The sequence below is a fragment of the Schistocerca serialis genome, chromosome 9 (genome assembly GCF_023864345.2).
Source record: "Schistocerca serialis cubense isolate TAMUIC-IGC-003099 chromosome 9, iqSchSeri2.2, whole genome shotgun sequence".
In the NCBI taxonomy this organism is placed as follows: domain Eukaryota; kingdom Metazoa; phylum Arthropoda; class Insecta; order Orthoptera; family Acrididae; genus Schistocerca; species Schistocerca serialis.
Genome location: NC_064646.1, coordinates 207686204 through 207707887, shown reverse-complemented (window position 1 = coordinate 207707887; position 21684 = coordinate 207686204). Strand labels below are relative to the sequence as shown.

The 21684-nt window shown below is 42.4% G+C and overlaps 1 protein-coding gene across 1 annotated transcript in view; it reads right to left on the bottom strand.

The window, feature by feature from the left end:
* Window positions 1-622: 622 nt before the first annotated feature.
* The window catches only part of LOC126419474 (odorant receptor Or2-like), a 47654-nt gene continuing 26592 nt past the window's right edge, over window positions 623-21684 (bottom strand). The window contains exons 3-5 of the mRNA XM_050086662.1: window positions 17751-17852; window positions 5945-6100; window positions 623-740 (exon numbers count right to left, since the gene is read on the bottom strand). Coding sequence (XP_049942619.1) covers window positions 684-740; window positions 5945-6100; window positions 17751-17852 — 315 coding nt within the window. The 3' untranslated portion in view covers window positions 623-683. The remainder of the gene's footprint in view (window positions 741-5944; window positions 6101-17750; window positions 17853-21684) is intronic.

The window sequence follows — 21684 nt, the reverse complement described above, 5'->3', positions numbered from 1 at the left end:
TGAAGCAACACTACAGAATTAGAAATTTCTGTACTGTAATATGTTATCATTTAGGGTACAGTTCACATTTCTGCAAATACAATAAACATTTTTTTATAAATGGAAGTAAAATGACGAAATCCCTGAGATGAGAGATTATCAGAGTGTGTTACTTTACATCATTACTTATCTGGTGACAAGGCTTTCTTCATATTTCATGAAGATGTTCAGTATTACTGTTTTTGTGTGTATACAATCGCCATAAATACTCCTTGGTTGCTAAAATAATAAAACCTTTATTGAGGAAAAAACTTAAAATTTGCGTGGCAACAATTGTTGATTGAAAAAACTGTAAATAGAGAAACTTGATTACTTTATTTTCTATGTAAATAATTGTTGTTTTTCTATATCTTTATTGGGAGTAGAATAAATCCATTAATTTTGTCACCTTTCTTACAAACTGCTCCCTTGCACTCGGTAGCTTATGCATATTATTCAAGAATATCAGTAGTGTCTTTTTCACTCAATTAACATCTGTTTAACTGATATTTCATTAACAGTTCAGACATTTTATTCTCTCCATTAGATCAGATAATTTAATCTAGAATCATCATTTTTGTATAAGCTGTAGGAATACCAGTGTGTCTTTATTAAAGATGCGCAAATCAGTATTCTTCCACAGTTCAGCTCCAAGGAATATGGGTTTAACGTCTGTTCATTTGACCCAACAATGCGTAGTATGAATAGGATGCATTCACCAGCTGGAAAATAAATATACATAATGCGATCAGAAGAAGTTGTGTTGACTATAAATCTATGTAAACTGATTGCATACATTTAAGTAATAAATGTACTTGAAAAGTGTACACTGCTATGATGCTGTGGTGATACGTATCTTTTTTCAGAAGGAGCTCAAAATCTGTGGTTAGAAACACAGTGATTTATGACAGTGTTCTTACTAACTGAATTTGTGGTAGAAAGAATCATTCAATACGAGTTGAAAGTCCGTGGTATTTACATAATGTTGCGTAACAAAGTAATGGTTATTAGTTAGTATACACATAACTTTAACTGACGACCTTCCCAATGATTGTTATTATTTACATAAACAACGTTGGATAACCAGAGATAAACGACAGTATTCTCGACCTTCATTGTGTATGTAACTCTATTACGCCGTAGATTCGATTCCTTAGACTGTAACAATGGAGACAAACATGGAGTAAACAACTAATTCCGATATTGTACAAATGGTTCAAATGGCTCTGAGCACTATGGGACTTAACATCTATGGTCATCAGTCCCCTAGAACTTAGAACTACTTAAACCTAACTAACCTAAGGACAGCACACAACACCCAGTCATCACGAGGCAGAGAAAACCCCAGATCCCGCCGGGAATCGAACCCGGGAACCCGGGCAATATTGTACATGTGCATCTAAATGACTGTTCTGCAATTCACACTTAAGTGCCGGGAAGAGCGTTCATCGAACCACCTTCATTCAGCTATTTCTCTACCATTCCACTGTCGAAAAAAGTGCGGAAAAAAAGAACACTTAAATCTTTTCGTATAACCACTGACATCACTTATATAATTGTGATCTCCATAAGCAATTGGGCATCAGCAAAATATTTTCGCATTCGGAGGAGAAACTGGTAACTGAAATTGTGTGAAAAGACCTCGCCATAGTTAAAAACGACATTGTTTTAACAACTGCCCCCTCCCCTCAAACAGTTCCCGGGCCATGTCCGTTAAACTATCCCCTACTTCACGATAATCAGCATGTGAAATTTTGTCGTACGTCAATTTAGGCAGGTGAGGACCCAATATCGCTGCATATTGGACTCAGAAGCGGACGGAGAAGTGCATCGGTGGCAATCACTAATAGATCTGTTGCATCTTTGAAGTGTTCTGCCAATAAAATACAAAAATGAAGCCTTTCTTTTGCTTTTCCCACTACATTTTCCATGTCAGCGTTCCAGTTTAAGTTGTTCGTAACCGTAATGCTTAGGTACATAGTTGAATTGACAGCCTTTGGCTTTATGTGCTTTCTTATCGTATAATCAAAATTTAACGGATTTCTGTTAGTATTCCTGTGGGTGACATCAAACATTTCGTTATTTACAATCCATTGCTGCTTTTAGCACCTTAAGATATCTTGTCCAATTCATTTTGCAGTAGGTTTTCATCGTCTGATGATTTTATTGGACTGTAAGTGAAGGACAGCATCATCTGCAGACAATCTGAGAGCACTGCTCAAATTGTCTTCTGAATCGTTTGTGATGGATGAAACATTAATTCCTGATTGGGAATGGAGGAAGGAATGTCCTATTGATATGTGTCTGGAAATGGATGGTGTGCGTGAAACGACGAGTTGTCCCAGAACACAGAACAGAACTGCATCTCATCCACGTTACAACAGATTTTAAATGTGGCCTCCTTCGAATTGCAGGTCATAGTGGCAGTAGCTAGACGTTCATTTGTCTGAAAGGACCCATGGTCACACAAACGTCCAAAAAGTGCTTGAAATGTTGTGGGATGTGGTTGATGCCTGTAAGGGCACTTGTTTTGATGTAGTTGTGCTGTCTCTCGACTATTTCCATCTGCTTGGACGTATATAAACACAATCTCGACTTATTTCCTACATTAATACTGAACTTTTTTGCTGCTTACAGTTCGCTGCGTCTATCACACATCCTCAACACACAGCACTTGATCAGAGGAACTGCCATTCGTCAGCGCCCCTACCGTGGCATGATGCATCTCCGGACACATGTTCATAGCACCCTTTCTTCTCCAATTCCAGTTAGGAACTCGTCCCTGCACTTTGTTGGTTTTACTGGTATTCATCCTGCATGGATTAAGAACAACAGCGGGGCTGTAGTACTTCCTAGGGTCACACTTTGCATCAATTCCGATTTACTCCATGACTTTGCGTCACTTATTACGAGATTTGATCTCTTTGTAAGTAAATCACGAATATCGCCGCACAACTGAGGCGATACTCCAGAGGCACGCGTAACTGAAGGAAATGCTATGACTTGTCGTAGTACATAGGTTGAACGCTGGTACTGGAGGCATGTTTATAATAAAAATGTGGTAATATTAAATGTGATGGGTACAGATTCAGAATACGAAACAATATGGCTGATGACAGGTGTTAAATGTGGATAACACATGTCATCTGATGCTTTTATAGACCTTTTGCATCAGCAGCCTTAGTGGCGGAACACTTGTCGGGAAACTTACAGAATACTTCGTGTAAATATTCTGGTCACAGTATAGTTTTAAGTGGAGATCTTAACATTCCAGCTATAAACCTGCTGGTGACAAACAGACTCTAACTTTTCGACTCAGTAGCCTAGAATAGGGAATCAGTGATCATAATCCAGTTACAGCAACGCTGCATACGGTGGTAAATGAAATTACAAAGAAAGGCATCAAGATCTTTCCGTTCAACAGGAGCGACAAGAGAGATTTCAGATTACCTTGCAAGTTTCTCCAGCACTGACAATGTTGACCATCAACGGACAAAGTTCAAAAGCATTGTAGAGTACGCACTAGACATGTACGTCCCGAGTAAAGTTATAAGCGAAGGAGTCCTATTAACATGTGTCCGGAAATGCATCATGCCACGGTAGATGGTGCTGACGAATGACAGTTCCTTCGAACATAATGAATTATCTCGAAGAAAACGATCTATTGACACACAGTCAACATGGGTTTAGAAAACATCGTTCTTGTGAAACACAACTAGTTCTTTATTCACATGAAGTTCTGAGTGCCATTCACAAGGGATTTCAGATCGATACCGCATTTCTCGATTTCCGGAACGCTTTTGACAATGAACCACACAAGCTGCTCGTAGTGAAATTGCTTGCTTACGGAATATGGTCTCAGGTATCTGACTGGATCTTTGATTTCCTGTCAGACAGGTCACAGTTCATAGTAATTGACGGGAAGTCATCGAGTAAAGCAGAAGTGATTTCTGGCGTTCTCCAAGGTAGTGTTATAGGCTCTTTACTGTTCCTTATCTACGTAAGCGACTTGGGAGACAATCTGAGCAGCCGTCTTCGGTTGTTTGCTGATGACGCTGTCGTTTATCGACTAATAAAGTCATCAGGAGATCAAAACAAACTGTAAAACGGTTTAGAAGAAATATCGGAAGGATGCGAAAAGTAGCAGTTGACCTTGAATAACGAAAAGTGTGAGGTCATCCACATGAGTGCTAAAAGGAACTCGTTAAACTTCGGTTACACGATAAATCAGTCTAATCTAAAAGCCGTAAATTCAACTAAATGCCTAGGTATTACAATTACGAACAACTTAAATTGGAAGGTACACATTGAAAATGTTGTGGAGAAGGCTAAGCAAAGACTGCGTTTTATTGGCAGGACACTTAGAAAATGTAACAGACCTACTAAGGAGACTGCCTGCACTACGCTTGTACGTCCTCTTTTAGAATACTGCTGCGCGGTGTGGAATCCTTACCAGATAGGACTGACGGAGTACATCGAAAAAGTTCAAAGAAAGGCAGCACGTTTTGTATTATTGCGAAATGTGGGAGAGAATGTCACAGAAATGATACAGGATTTGAGATGGGAATCAGTAAAAGAAAGGCGTTTTTCGTTGCGACGGAATCTTCTCACAAAATTACAATCACCAACTGTCTCCTCCGAATGCGGAAATATTTTGTTGACACCGACTTACATAGGGAGGAACGATCACCGAGATAAAATATGGGAAATGTGAGCTCGTACGGAAAGATATAGGTGTTCATTCTTTCCGTACGCTATATGAGTTTGGAATAATAGAGAATTGTGAAGGTGGTTCGATGAACCCTCTGCCAGGCACTTAAATTTGATTTGCAGAGTATCCATGTAGATGTAGATGTAGAAGTGTAGACCATCAACAAAGTAAATAGCTTATAAATGTTGAAATTTGTGGGAATTTCTAAGGGACCAAACTGCTAAGGTCATCGGTCCCTAGACTTACACACTACTTAAACTAACTTACGCTAAAAACAGCACACACACCCATGCCCGCGGTAGGACTCGAACATCCGGCGGGAGGGGCCTCACAATTAGTGACATGGCCCCTCTAACAGTGCGGCCACACGGCGGGGAATAGCTTACAGAACATTTGTTCGACTAATACTGGAATGCTACTCTTCAGTATGGGATCCGTACCAGATAGGATTGATAGAGGAAACAGAGGAGATTAAAAGAAGAGCAGCATGTTTCAAGTACTGGTTCATTTAGTAAGCGCGAAAGCGTGACAGATGTGATCAAACAACTCCTGTTGCAGGAGCTGCAACAGAGGCGTTCTGCATCACGGTATGATTTGTTGCCGAAGTAGAGTGTACGTTCTTAGAAAAGCCGACCTATATATCGCTCACTTCTATGTATATCACCCGGAAAGAACATTCAAGGTTAAATTTAGACAGACTTGAGCCAACGTGTAGGCTTAGTAGCAGTTGTTTTTCCTGCGAACAATACCCTAGTTTAAGAGGTTCAAAATGGCTCTGAGCACTATGGGACTCAACTTCTGAAGTCAGTAGTCGCCTAGAACTTAGAACTAGTTAAACCTAACTAACCTAAGGACACCACACACATCCATGCCCGAGGCAGGATTCGAACCTGCGACCGTAGCGGTCTCGCGGTTCCAGACTGCAGCGCCTAGAACCACACGGCTAGTTTAAGAGGAAAACAGGGAATTGACACTGGTACATAACGTATTCTGCGCTATACACTGTAGGGTGGATTGTGCAGCATAGATGTAGACGAACAAGTTGCTCGGTAGCACTGGCACCGTCAAACTCACGAAATGCAATTAGCCTGCATCTTTTAGTTGAGCCTGATACCCTTGTGGCTGGTCAATTTTAACAAAACTCCTTAGCAGCATCGCACTCTAATTTGGTTGCCTGAATTATTTTTAGCTACCATGATAAGACTTTACACAGACCGAGACGAAGGCTTCCCTGTTGATTGGGTAGAGGCGTCCAGCGGTGAGAACCAGAGGTTTCTGGGCCCTGCTGATGAGGATTCTCAGGCTGCGTTTGAAACGTCCACTCGCTTCCACCCAGCAACAGCTGTATGCTGACAGCACCACCGCCTCCGCCTATGGACAGTAAAACACCTCAAGAAAATTTCTTCGTTCTGCCATGTCGAGGGAACATCACTAGCGCTGAAATAAAAAAACACACACATCTGCCTTTCGCTTTATGGTATTGCTGTTTTTCGCCAGGGCATATTTTACTCGCCTTAAATGTTTCTCAGTGTGGTTCATCATCTAAGCAGTTTATCTACAGGAGGGATGAAATATTCACTGATTGAAATTTATATTGTGGGGAGAGAAACGAAGATTAGGATTTAACACCCCATCGACGATGAGATCATTGTAGACAGAGCACACTCTCGGTTTTTAGAAGAACAGGGAAGTATATTTATTTATTTACTGCTGCCAAGAAACTAAATCTGTATAACAGAAATTATGACTGCAGAAATAGTAAAGCATGCACTCAAACAATCATTAATCAGTGCTGATTAAATGTGCTGCTGTTTTAATATTCTACACCAAAATCATCATGTAACATATTAAAATTATTACGAACACTCTCTTTCTTTCAGTAGGCGTGCCATTTTATATCGTAACTAGGTGAGCACCTGTCGTTGCTCAGGTATGGTTTTATTCAAACAGTTAGTCCTTTTCTTCTTGCCCCCGCCCTCTGTCCTCCTTCTTCTCGCCCTCTCTTCTCCTTCTTCATTCTCTTCTGCCCATGTCTTCCTCATCTTCGTCTCTCTGAATATCTTCTAATTCTTTCCTCAGTCCACTTCCTCCTCTTCCTACCTCTGTCGAACTCATACTCCATACTCCCCCCCCCTCTCTATCCATCTCCTCCGACACATATCACTCTCCACCTCCTCCGTTGTACTCTCTATTCATCTCCTCTTTACTCTCTATTCATCTCCTCTTATCCCTGAAAAATGGTTCAAATGGCTCTGAGCACTATGGGACTCAATTGCTGTGGTCATAAGTCCCCTAGAACTTAGAACTACTCAAACCTAACTAACCTAAGGACAGCACACAACACCCAGCCTCTTATCCCTCTTTCTATGCGTTTCCCCCTACCCCATCTCTGTCCATTAGTTCCTCTCTGTCGTTACTCTCCTCCCCCTCTTTCTCTGTACGTCTGCTCTTTCCCCTCCGTATGCCCATTTCCTCCTCCCTGTATCTCTCTCCATCATCATCTTTCCCATCTTTGTGTCCAACTCCTGCCCCCTCTCTCCGTTTATCTCTTCCCCATCCTATCTGTATCTATTTCCTTCCAGTCTTTGTCTCCCCATCTCTCCCACTCCTATCCTACTCGGTACATCAAAACCGCACCAATAGGAGGTTGTTGGTTCTCACACCACAGTATTTCTTTCCAGGCCGTAAAATGTGTTTGGCTGAAGTCTATACAAGCATTTAAGTCGTTCATTTTCCCAACAGTTTCAGCAATGTGCGAACAGGTACCATATATTTAACATAATTCACACATTTTGTATACATGTTTCAGGTAAATTTGTAGCATATTTTGCCATGCAATTTCGTTTTCAAGCAGCTCTGTGTTTAGACTTCTTCTCTTCTGAACTACATGTCGTACACACTGAAGTGCCAGAGACACTGGTATAGGCATGCGTTTTCAAATACAATGTAAACAGGCAGAATAGTGCCCAGCGGTCGGCAACGCCTATATAAGATGCCAAGTGTCTGCCGCAGTTGTTAGATCGGTTGCTGTTGCTACAATGGCAGGTTACCAAGATTTAAATGAGTTTAAACGTGGTGGTGGAGCACGAGCGATTCGAACAGCATCTCCGAGCTAAGGAAGAAGTTGTCATTTTCCCGTACGACCATTTCACTAGTGTGCCATGAATATTAGAAATCCAGTAAAATATCAGATCTCCGACATCACTGCGTACATAAAAAGATCCAGAAGAACGCGACCTACGACGACTGAAGAGAACAGTTCGACGTGACAGAAGTTCAGCCCTTCCACAAATTCCTGCAGATTTCTGTGCTTGGTCATCAAGAAGTGTCATCGTGCGAACCATTCAACGAAACATCTTCTATATGGGCTTTTGGAGCCGAAGGCTCACACGTGTAACCTTGATGACTGCTCTACACAAAGCTGTACTCTTTGCCTGGGCCCGTCGACACCGACGTTGGACTGTTAGTGACCGGAAACATGTTGCCTGGTCGGACGAGTCTTGTTTCAAATTGTATCGAGCGGATGGACGTGTACGGGTGTGGAGACAATCTCTTGAATACGTGGTGCCTGCATGTAAGCAGGGGACTGTTCAAGCTGGTGGTGGTGGTGGTGGTGGTTAGTGTTTAACGTCCTGTCGACAACGAGGTCATTAGAGACGGAGCGCAAGCTCGGGTTAGGGAAGGATTGGGAAGGAAATCGGCCGTGCCCTTTCAAAGGAACCATCCCGGCATTTGCCTGAAACGATTTAGAGAAATCACGGAAAACCTAAATCAGGATGGCTGGAGACGGGATTGAACCGTCGTCCTCCCGAATGCGAGTCCAGTGTGCTAAGCACTGCGCCACCTCGCTCGGTGATTCAAGCTGTTGGAGGCTCTGCAATGGTGTGGGGCGTGTGCAGTTGGAGTGATATGGGGCCCCTGATACGTCTAGACACGACTGTGACAGGTGACACGTACGTAAGCATCCTGTCTAACCATCTGCATCTGTTCATGCCCATTGCACATTCCGACGGACTTTGGCAATTCCAGCAGGACAGTGCGACACCACACATGTCTATAATTGCTACAGAGTGGCTCCAGGATCACTTTTCTGAGTTTAAACACCTCCGATGGCCGCCATACACCCTTAGACATGATTATTATTGCACGTATCTGGGATGCCTTGCAACGTTCTGTTCAGAAGAGGTTTCAACCCGTTTGTACTCTCACGAATTTATGGGCAGCCCTGCAAGATTCGTGGTGTCAGTTCCTTCTAGCACTACTCCAGACATTAGTCTAGTCTATTCCAGGTCGTACTGCGGTACTTTTGCGTGTTCGAGGGGGCCCTATACGATATTTGACAGTTGTACCAGTGTCTTTGGCTCTTCAACGTAATTTTGCAGGTACATTCAGCGGCACATGTAGATACGTCTGCCGAATGTGTTGGTAATAGAACTGGTGGCAAGGAAGTTTAAGTGCCAAGTTAGGTTCAAGCCGATCCATTAGTTTAGATAGAAATAGGGAAAATACACTTGAAATGAAGTGGATATGAAAATACGGTATGATGATCCAATTCGCCATCTTCTGCCCCCTTATTATGAAAGCTTCCTCCATGAATATTAACAAATGGCGTATTAATGACAAATTCTTTCCGTGAGCTACAAAAAGCCGTTGAAAAGTCACTTCAAATGTACTCCCGTTTGCTACAGTAACTTTCTGAAAAAACTCGTTTTTATTTCTTACACTGTTTCTTAAATACCCTGATATTTTACTCTTTTACGACATAGATATTTCGCCCTTTATCACTAATGCAAGATTTTGCAGTGGAATTCGATGCGGAGATAGTCGGTTCGAATTCAGGTCTTCGAAGACATTTTCATCACGAATACTGGGCCGAAATGGATAGAAAGATGGTGGCGTATAGTGCCTTAACAGCAACGTATATCAGTATCTTGTGCTGGACAATAAATCTCTTCGCAATGTGTCACAAAATGAGAGAACGTAACATGATGATGGCCAATCGTACGTCGAACGTCGGAGACACACACGCTTACAAAATTTTAATTTTAGGCTGGGATACTGGACTAGACTGTCCCAGAAATAAATTAAAATTAGCTCCAACCCTCCCCTCCGACAGACGTTTTCGGGAGTTTTCTCTTGGTTTTAGACATAAATCCCAGTCTGGATATTCGCACAGAAAAATTTACTATTTGGCTACCCTTTGCCCCACTTCTAGTCTGCTCGGATGTTCCACTGAAAACAACGAAGTTCTACTACAGCCCATCCTGCTTTTACGAGATGGGAATGAAAGACACAAAAATTAAGCATCACACTAACGTGATGGCATCACAGTCCAAATGAATCTTATTATTGACATACAACAGGCAACTATAGCAAATATCTTCAACTACTTTTTAACCACAAGTATTTTCCCTGAGATCTGGAAAACGGAACTAGTAATGTCACTACCTAAAGAGGACTTTGCCACAGTACCCTCTGTTTACAGACCTATTTGCATTTTATCTACACTACCCAAGGTCTTAGAACATATGGTCCACGATATATTCCACGACCAGGTAACAAACCATCTATCACAGGATGCCCTGCCGTGCGGGGTAGCCGCGCAATAAGCGAGTGATATTGTTAAGTTCTCAGTGTTTTTTACTGCGCTGTCGGTACAATAACTTATTCCGATGTTTGCCAGATTGAGACATTTTATTCAGACCGCTGCTGCAAAATTCATTATATGAAAGGCGAGCCCAACACTAATGAAGGAGAGAATGGAAATGGCGTCAATCCTGCAATCACTTTCCTGGGCATGGGTCATCGACGTGACCTGGGCAAAATTGGACTGGGTCCATAAGCAGTCTACATCAAGACAGTTTTCGAAGTTCTCCCGGCAGTCAGCTACGTTACCACAAGAACATACTTTTCGACGCCCCGTGGTCAACTTAACGGATAAGGTTTTGGACAACGTAACACTGCCTGTGCTTGCAAAAGGCTTGAACTTCGGCCTTACGCCGGAACCCTGCCTCTGACAGATTTTATTAGTGCTGTTGAGGATGCTGTCACACCTCTTCCTAGTGATGCTGCAGAAGAAATAAGACGTGAAACATATCGTGCACTCACGAAAGCTTCACCTAAGAAGAGCTACATTTCTGCCTTGGAAAGGGCCACTCTACGAAAGCTACGAGGTGATCTTACCGGTGGATAAGGAAAATGCCACCGTGCTGTTGCCTCGTGAGGTTTATGAACAGAAAATTTATAGCTTGCTATCGGAAGACTTACGAAGATCCCGCAGCGAAAGTGGAAAGGAAAACATCAGCACTGCTGAATTCTTGTTCTGTACCGCAAGAAGTGGTCAACAGACTAAGACCTCATAGTTCTGTGTCACCCAGGTTATACGGTGTTCCGAAGATTCATAAGAAACAGGTTCCGTTACGGCAAATCGTCAGTAATATCGACGCCCGCACGTATGATTTGGCGATACATCTCGCCTCTCTACTGAGACCTTTTGTGGAGAAGTGCGCGCATCATGTTCGCAACAAGGCTGACCTTATCAATTGACGGAAGTCACTTCAAGTCAGTGAAACTCACTTATTAGTGAGATTCGATGTCATCTCACTTTTCACTAAGGTTTCTCTTATGGACTCTTTGTCACACATCGGCAATAAGTTCACAGCCGATATAATAGCACTTTTTTATCATGTCCTTTCCTCAAATGACTTTTTATTTAACAACGAATATTTTGAACAGACTGACGGTGTTGCCATGGGCAGTCCTCTCTGCCCTTTGGAGGTATACTTCTTTATGGAAGACTTTGAAGAAAGGGCACTTGATTCGGCAGAACTTAAACCGAGAATCTTCTGGCGAAATGTAGATGACACTACTGTAGTGTGGTCCCATGGTGAGGAAGAACTGTCACGTCTCTTGTAACATCTGAATTCAATCCACAATAACATCCAGTTTACTATGGAAACAGTGTAGGACGGTTGCTTGCAATTTTATGACGTCTTGGTTGTTAGGGGAGTGTATGGGTCATTAGGGCATTCTGTGTACTGTAACCCCACACATACGGACCTTTATCTGCAAGCGTCGGGTTGTCATCACCCTTCACAACCTATTGGTGTTATTAGAACGTTGGTGCACCTGGATCATACTAAGCTATCATAAGTCAGACGATAGACGCACTGCATGAAAGGTGCGTTGAACATCAGCGCTGCACTCGCCTTTCGCAACCCATTAGGTCGGCCGTAACTGAGCATTGTATTACCACAGGACGCTATGGATTATTCTGCCGCAGAAATCTTGGCATCAGCGAAAACTTTTTGGGATGCAGTAATTAAAGAATCCGTGGAAATACATCTAACACTAAATCTTATAAATCATGACAGCGGCTTTCAACTGGACAAGCCTTGGGACAGACGATCTCTCTCATTTCCTCTGAGGGAAGTCAGTTTATTCAAAGTGACATCTGACTTATTTTAACGACCCGAGCGAGCTTTTCCACAGGGGATGGACCTGTAGTTTCACCTTTACGCATGCGCCTGCGCGCCACAGATAGACCATTAGTTGCAGAGGGCGCGGATTTCGATAAGAGGACGCTCTTGTGACGGCCACCAATGCCTATGCGTTTACGAGCCAAATTTTTGCCACAAAGCCGACGCCAGGAACTTGCAGTCTCCAGTGGCGGACACTCACCTGAAGATGGCTGGATGGTTTCCAGCCGAACTATTGCGGCAAGAAGTCAACATGATACGGCTGCAATCACGAAACCTCATATCCAACTACACTCAACCTACTAGGCGAATACCAATCAGGTCTCCGTAAACGTTTCAGCACATCTGCCTTATTAACGGTAACACATATTCTGCCATGGATGCACGAGAGGCAACAATCATCCACTTCTTAAGACTTCAGCAAAGCCACTGAGACTGTCTTATTTGACCTTTTACTTGCCGAACTGAGCTGTGTAAATTCGGCGCCAAGTGCAGTGCAGTGTTTTTGTTCATATCTGGCGTGTCGCCAGCAACGCTTCATGTCAGACACCTTAAAAACTCAGTCGAGGCAGATAGTAACAAACGTACCCAAGGGTTCAGTATTAGGTCCTGTGCTCTGTGTATATATGTGTTTACATATGCTCTATATTTGTCACCAGTTTTGTCCCACCGCAAATACCACAAGTGCGCTGACGACCTCTAGCTGTATCTAGGAGCAAAACGAATAAACCTGAATACACCTATCAAGAATCTCCTTACTGATCTGTGCACACTACCAAAATAGGTGCAGTATATAACCTGAACCCATACAAAACCCGAGCGCTACTGGTGGGTTGTTCTAGGTTTATTATCCTGAAATATCATGAATCCCTACCATTCTTGGCCCTAACTAAACATCATATGAACAGACCTGGGAAAACCAAACTGTACCGACCGACTGCCGTGTCATGCTCAACCGACAGGCGTCACTGGATGCGGATTTGGAGGGGTATCTTTTCATAAACCGCTCTGACGGCCTTTATCAGTTATCGTGACCGGAGCCGATATTTCTCAATGAAGTAGCTCGTTAATCGATCTCACAAAGACTGAGTGCATCCCGCTAGCCAACAACACTCGGCAGACTCGGACGGTCACCTACCCAAGTTCTAGCCAAGCCCGACAAGACTTAACTTCGGTGATCTGACGGGAAACGCTGTTACCACAGCGGCAAGGTCGTTGACAACTTTGATCCTGCATGGGTCAAATGTCGACTTCTTTCCTTCAGCCAAGAGTCTACGAGTAATAATAGATGTAAATCTACATCGGACAGAGCTCATAAGTGCAATGAACAAGTAAGCATCAGCATCACTCCACGCCCTGTAAATATATGAAAAGCTACTTCCTCTTGACCTGAAAAAAAAAAAACTTGTACCTTACCATCATGCTTAGCTATCCTGGCTGCATGTAGACAGGCTTAGAGAATTCCATACCACCTGTCTTCTCTACTGTCTTGTCAACGAATATTGTCCCTCTAATCTCTCCTCGACATGAGCGCTCTTATCTGAACAACATGGCAGAAACTCCCGTTCCCATACGAGAAAATTCCTTTCTGTACCACTCCATCGTTCAGCAACTTTCTCGAAGTCCTCTTCAGTAATAGCAAGCCGTATTTAAAACAACCTCACTCGTTACATTAGCGAACTCAGTAACATCTCCATCTTCAGAAGACAGTTAATGACATATCTACTAAAGCAACATTACCATTGTCCATGCACGCACTTGTCACCTTTGTGCATCCTTCTTTCATACCAGATACCAGATAGTTCTCATTTCCTAGTGGTCTTTCTAGTGCAGTCTTCTTAAATTTCCTTTCTCCAGAACTCAACGTATCAGAAAATATCTGTCTTGCGCCTCCTCCTTTTTCTCGCTCGTTAGTCTTCTAACTGGTTTCATACGGCCCGCCACGAATCCTTCTCGAATACTAAGTTTCTCACTTTAGAGCAACACTTGAAACCTACGTCTTCAATTTTATGCTGGATGTTTTCCAAGCCATGTCTTTTTCTGATGATTTTACCCACTTCAGCTCCCTCTATCATCAGTCAACTGATTCCCTGTTGTTTTACCAAATATCCTGTCATGCTGTTCCTTCCTCTTTTCAATGATTCCCATATATTCGTTTCCTCGCTGATTCTGCGAAGAATGTCCACATTTCTAACCTTACCAGCCCACCGAATGTTCAACATTTTTCTGTAGTGCCGCCTCTAAAATGCTTCGATTCCCTTCTGTCCCGATTTTCCCATAGTCCATGTTTCGCTACCATACAATGCTGTGCTGAAAACGTACAATCTCATAAAATTCGATCTCAAATTTAGGCATATGTGTGATACTAGTAGACTGCTTTTGGCCAGGAAAGCCCTTTTTGCCAGTGCTAGTCTTCTTTTTACCTCCCCCTTCCCACCTACATCATGGAATATTTTGTTGCCTAAGTAGCAGAATTCCTTCATCTAATTCTTAAACCTGTATTCTGATGTTAAGTTTCTTGCTGTTCTCATTTCTCGAATTTCTGATTATCTTTGTCTTTTTTCCAGTTTACTCTCAATCCATATTTTGTGCTCATTAGGCATCTCGTAATTCTTGTTCACTCTCAGTGAGGACAGCAATGTCATCAGCGAAACTTATCATTCATATCCTTTCACCATGAATTTGAATCCTGTTCTTGAACTTTTCTTTTATTTCCGTCATTATTTGTTCGCTGTAAAGGTTGAACAGTAGGGGTGAAAGACCACATCCCTTTTCAATTCGAGTAATTCGTTCTTCTTCTTGCACTCTTATTGGTCCCTCTTGGTTCTTATACACATTGTATATTACCCGTCTTTCACTGTAGCTTATCGCTTTTTTTCAGAATTTGGAACATCTTGAACCATTATACATTATCGGACGCTTTTTAAAAGTCGATAATATTGTTATTATTGTCATTATTATTAATAATAGCATTATTAGCACTATTAGTGCCACCAGTTACTGCAATAGAAGTACTGCCATTATTAACTTTATTATTTCAGTCAGTGTTATTTACTCACATTGCCACTTCACTCAGATCATTTCACTACTATTCGTCATATTAAAACATTTTCTTTGCTAACAGTGATGTAAAAAAGAGTGATTTATTTGCGAAACACGGGAATAATGCAACGGAGGGCCAGATGGCTCTAATGAGATAGGATTAAATGAATAAATAAATACACTAACAACACATACACTGATAAATCAGAATTTTATGACCACTGGCCACTAGCAAGTTGGATGCATTCTGGTGGCGTTTCGGCCACGTAGCGCATTAAGAAAAGTATGTAAGCAGAGTAGAGACGGATGGGGGTTCCCGTAGTGAGTATATGGGGTGAGAATGGAGAAATACACTGAGATAAGCGACTTTGCCAATGGGCAGATTGTTATTAAGCAGAGCCTGTGAACAAGTATCTCGAAAACTGCGCGAAGGTAATCGAATTTTCATGTGCTACTGTCGTGAGCATCTAAGGAAAGTGGTAGAAGGGCAGTGAAACTACGACTAGGTGCTAAATGGTTGGACGTCCATGAATCTTCACAGAACGTGGGGTTTGGAGGCTTGTCTGCACTCTAGAAGCAGATAAATGGCGATATGTGGCTACTCTGGTGAAAGAGCACAATACCGGTGGACGCACATGTGTGGCGGAGCACACCATTTAGCGCACAGTTTGAACAAGGGGCTCTGCACTCCCACGTGTTCACATGTTGGCCCTGCGACATCGTCAATTACGGGTTTAGCGGGCTCTGGACCATCGAGATTGGTCTGTGAGTCATTGGAAACGTGTCGGCTCGGCAGATGAACCACGTGGCTGCTGCCCCAGGCCGACGATCGTCTCCACAAACACCGCCATCTAACCGAACGGCTGCTCAAGCGTCCAGCGTGCCGCGTACGTAAGCTGGTGGGCGCAGTACTATTCTACGAGGGCTATTCGGAAAGTAAGGAACGATAAGTCGTAAAATGGAAAAGCACAGTGTAAATGAAAACTGTTTTATTTGCAACGGTTAGCTACACCTTCCAGCTACTTCTGTACACAGTTGCCGTTCAGACTCAGGCATCTGTCGTAGCGTTGCACCTACTTTTCAGTTCCCTCGTTATAGAAGACAGCCGCCAGTGCTTTCGACAATTTTCTAGTCTAGACTGCAGCTCGTTGTCTAAGTCAAAATATTGTCTTCATAGCCACCGGTTCATCTGAGCAGAGATGAACCTCAGGGTAGCCAATTACGGGCTGTTTTGTGGGTGATCAAAAACTTCAAATCGAAAACGCTGCAAGAGCATCTTCATTGCTCCTGCAGACTGCGGCCGAGAATTGTCATGCAGAACGAACCGCATGACAGTTAAGTCATGTGGATCGCATAGCTTCAGGCGAAATCTTTCGCAAACCCCTCATACTTGTCGAGAGACACTAATTAGCAGCCATCTTTACGTTCTCACTGCGAGGTCAGGACTGAAAAAAGCGACATGATGCGATCGACAGGCGTACCAGACACAGTGCCCACCGCATCTGTAGAAAGCTTCATCAGATTTTCACTGTATTTTCCATTTCGCGACCGATCGCACCCTACTTTCCGAATAACCCTCGTATGATAGACGTTCTCCTGCGCTTGCATGGAACATGCGATAGTAATCGAAGACACCAGGTCAACTGCGAACCACCAGCATCCTGTCATGCTTGATATCTTCCTTGACGACGATTTCGCCTTTCAGCAGTGTAATTGTCAGTTTCTCGAAGTCCGAATCAGGCTACCGTACTTGGAGGAGAGTGATAGTGAAGTCATGTTAATGTTTTGGTAACTAAATTCACCCGATATGAATGTACACAAATCAGGGGACAGTTATTACGGAAATTACATGACTTCTGCGTAGTTACCTGGTGCCACATAGCTCCAGAAATCTTACAACGAACTTTAGAATCGATAATAAGCAGAATTGGTGATACACTGCGCTACGAAGATGGCCCATAATTAAGCAAGTGGTCATAATGTTTTGTTTCATCAGTATGTATGAAAACACACGTGTTGAAGTAAAGATTCTGTTATGGGGGAGGAAAGAAAACATTAGCTACAAGATGAGGTCCCAGGGCTCGCCACCAGTAATTCATTTTTCTTTTAAGGAGAGAAATAGAGGGAAGAGGTGGGAGTGGAGAAGGGACAGAAGGCACACGAAGTGCTACTAGAGTTGAGTTACTTGAACAAATCAGTGACGCGTTTTTTGAAAGAAAAGCGAGTAATATCATGTTTGACAAAATTGGAGGGGGGGGGGGAGAAAGGTAGGGCGATTACAACGAAGGTAACAAGAACTTAATGAGGTTCAGGGTAGACTGTTTGAACACCTATCGTAAATTTATATAGACATGGCCTTAACAAAATAGAATTCGTACAAAAATTTTAAAAAAGTGTCACACGACTGATCTATAAGCGCCAAGTCAGATAAGTGTGTTCCTCAACAACATTGACTCCGACGGTGTTGTTTTGCAGTTGCCAAATCTTCGACATGTGCCTACCTGCTCGGTTACGTTGTGTGCGGCCCAGCAATACAGGAACACCTGCCCACCTGGCACTGGAAGGAAAGACGCGCATTTGAGCACTGCAGTGAAGTCTGTACTCTGCAAAAATAAAAATATGTCTCAGTAGAAAAGTTAAATGGTGGAATGCAGCAATTATCATAATTGAGTACCAATTCTCAAGCTACTGAAAATGAAGCGCTATGAAGATTCTCTCAATAGTACATAATAATATATCGCGAAGTAATATTATCATTGATATAGTTCGGTTTGTATTTGCTACATAATTGTTGTACAGGGTGCCATACCTAAATCGATAAAAATGGAACACTTGTCGGGTCACTTTGTCGTCCGCCTGTCTGCCAGTCAGTCAGTCAGTCTGTCAGCCTGTGTGTCCGACTGTTAGAAATGGGTAGAAGTATTAAGCTGAAATTTATATCACAAACTAGGGCCCACAGTCACTGGGCGGTGTAAGAAGTACAAGTACGAAATTGAAGTAAGAAATTGGAGTTTCTGAGTCAATGCAATCAAAAAATAGCATTTATGTCACATATTTTGATAATCCAAAACTCACTATAGGGTACTTCCTGTTGACCTAGAATCACGAAATTTGACAAGATGCAAGGTTTCTAAGTACAAGTGTACCACATTTATACAATTTTTTTTTTTTTTTTTTTTTTTTTTTTTAATTTGTTATTCGACTGTCTGTCAAGAGCCCTTTTTCTCACAGATGGGCAGAGGTATCAGGTTCAAATTTATGTCACATATTAAGGTCTATATTCCCTTGGCGGTATATTAAATATATGCTCCGAAGTCAATGCAGTGAAAACATACGGCGACTTACGCTATGCATTTCGATACTCGCAAACTCCTTGATTAAAACCTATACGGTATTTCCCGTTGACCTAGAATAAGGGGAAATTTGGCAGAAAGCGAAGTTTAACAGTAAATCTAAAAAAAAAAGGTCGGAAAAGTTGTATCATAAGAAAAATAAATTTTTTTGGTAATTTGTTTTCCGACAGTCTGTCTGTCGGTCTATTAAGGCCCTCTATTCTCAGTAACGGTTGGCCGTATAGTGTAGAAATTTATTTTAGATACTAGGGTCTACGGTGTCTGCTGGTGTAAGAAACTTAAACTTCTAACTAAATGATATCAGAAGATACGGCCACTAATGTCGAATATCCTGATACTCGATAGCTATAGCAAGATAAATGAAGCATTGCATTACCTGTATATAACAAGGGTAAAAGTACAGACGCCTAATATCGGTTTGTTACAGAATCCTTTAACATGTTCTGAGTCCGAATCTAATAATCTTTCTTGAGACTGAAAAGCTTATGTTCCCCAAACAGTATGGTTTTGGAAAGTGTCGCTCGTGTGAAATTGAGCTATCCCTTTTCTCACATGATAAACTGCGAACTACGGATGAATGTCAAGAGGCAAATTCCATATTTATAGATATCCGCAAAGCATTTGAAACTGTGCCCCATTGCAGTATGTTAACGAAGTTAAGAGCATAAGGAATAAGTGCGCAGATATATGGGTAGCTGGAAGACGTCTTAAGTAACAGAACCCGGAAAATATTCATCTGAGACAAGCCTACGTCAGGATTGCCCCACAGAAGAGTGATAGCACCACTGTTGTGCTCTATATACAAAACGATTTGGCGGACAGGGTGGGCAGATATCTGAAGTTGTTTGCTGATAATGACATGTTGTACGATAAGGCGTCAGAGTTGAGTGACTGTAGGAAGATACAAGACGACAAAATTTCTAGTTCCTGTGATGAATGACAGCTAGCCCTAAATGTGGAAAAATATAAGTTAATGCGGATGAGTAGGGACAATAAACCTATAATGTTCGGATACAATAGTAGTGTCCTGCTTGACACAGTCACGTCGTTTAAGTATCTGGACGTAACGTCGCAAAACGATATGAAATCTAACGAGCATGTGAAAACTGTGGTAGAGAAGGCGGATAGTTGACTTCAGTTTACTTGGAGAATTTCAGGGATACGTGATTCATCTGTACAGGAGATCGCATATAGGACGCTGGTGCCATCTATTCTTGAATATTGCTCGAGTGCTTGGGATCCGTACCAGGTCTGATTGAAGAAAGACATCGAAGCAATTCAGAGGCGAGGTGCTGGATTTGTTACCGGTAGGTTCGAACAACACGCAAGTGTTACGGAGATGCTTGGAGAACTCAGATGGGAGCCCCTTGAGGGAAGGCAACTTTTATCTTCGAGGAACACCACTGAGAAAATTTAGAGAACCAGCAATTGAAGCTGACTGCCGTTCGATCCCACTGTCGTCAACATTACATTGTGCGTAAGGACCGTGAGGATAAAATGCGAGAAATTACGGCTCATATGGAGACATACAGATAGTCCTTTTTCCCTCGCTCTAAAAAGTTCCTGAATGGAAAAGATCTATGAAGTCTACCAGCAATACAGTTTACGGCGAAAGAAGTGCAGTAACTTACTGGTCATTATTTAATTCATCACCAAGTGACTACAACATGGTTTCACGGCTTTACAATGATGTCAACGACAGGCAGCAACATGGTGCCATGGTTACCAACCAAATTCCCTTCCCATTATCACTGCATGAGTCAGTGACAAAATAGCACCTACAAATCAATCGCTACCCTGCCATTATTTACAGGAACATATTTTACGTAAAATTTCTCTTATCGCATGAAATTAGTTACCTTATGTAAACAAGAGCTCACTGAAGTAATATTGAATACTTACATGAGAGAACTGGGCAGCTGGGCAGGAAATGCTGGCGGCTGGGAGTGGGGGGGTGGGGTGGGGGTAAGGGGGGGGGAGGAGAGCATTGTCTGTGTATGTAAAGTGTAAAGCGAACAGTCATCGTCGTGCTGGAAGTCGTCTTTCCAGGAGGAACGCTACGACTGACGTACAGGATGACTAAGAATCAATTTCCCCATTTGCAGCATGGAGCAGTGTGCATAGATTTACGTAGAAGCCGTCCATATCCTTTCCTCGTATAGGTGTTACTAGTAACGTATATAGTGTATATATGTAACCAACGCAGTGTTAACACGCTTTGTGGGAGCCGAACACCCACCGATAGTAACTGTGCAGTGTGTCACCGGCGATTCCTATATCAAGCTGTGTAATGGTCGATATAACATTGTGAAATACTCCGAAGTGGCCTTTTGACACACAGTGAGGGAATAGAGAGAGTGTGGACTCGCCTTCTCGCTATTTCATTCGCAGACCTACAAAAGGAGGGAAGTTCATAACCACAATCAGGCGACCTGCTTCCTGCACACGTCTAACCTCCAACCTTCTCTCCCCAACCCCCTTCGAAGACTATTACACAACCAGAACACAATTTATCCCTTACTACGGAACTGATTCACTTAGAAGTCATATATTTGTTCTTAATTCACTTTAATAAACATTAATTCTATATTAAGAAAGTGCAATTTTTTTGACATTGCATTTTCTTCCATTCAGTGCATTCGCTGAAATACTGAAACTATTATTCCCAAACAAAAATGAACAGGATCTTCCTCTGCAGGAAGTTTAATTTACTTTAATCTTCTGTTGGAAAAAATTTTCCCTAGAAGCAGCGGTTTCACACACAGACACACAGACACACACACACACACACACACACACACACACACACACACACACACAGAGAGAGAGAGAGAGAGACTCACACACACAACCACGCATTGTAGTACTAATAATTTCGAAATAGTTCTGTGGTGTAGAAGTAACTACCATATATGTTTGATTCCAGTTCTATTGAATTCTATACACCTCCGGGTGAGAGATATTAATGGCTGGATACTTCACTTCCTTCTGTACCACTGTCTGACTGCCTGAGGTATAGTATAAGTCGTTTCTCTTTCTAGTACTACATTTTACGAATTTTTCTGTTTATTTTCGAATTCTA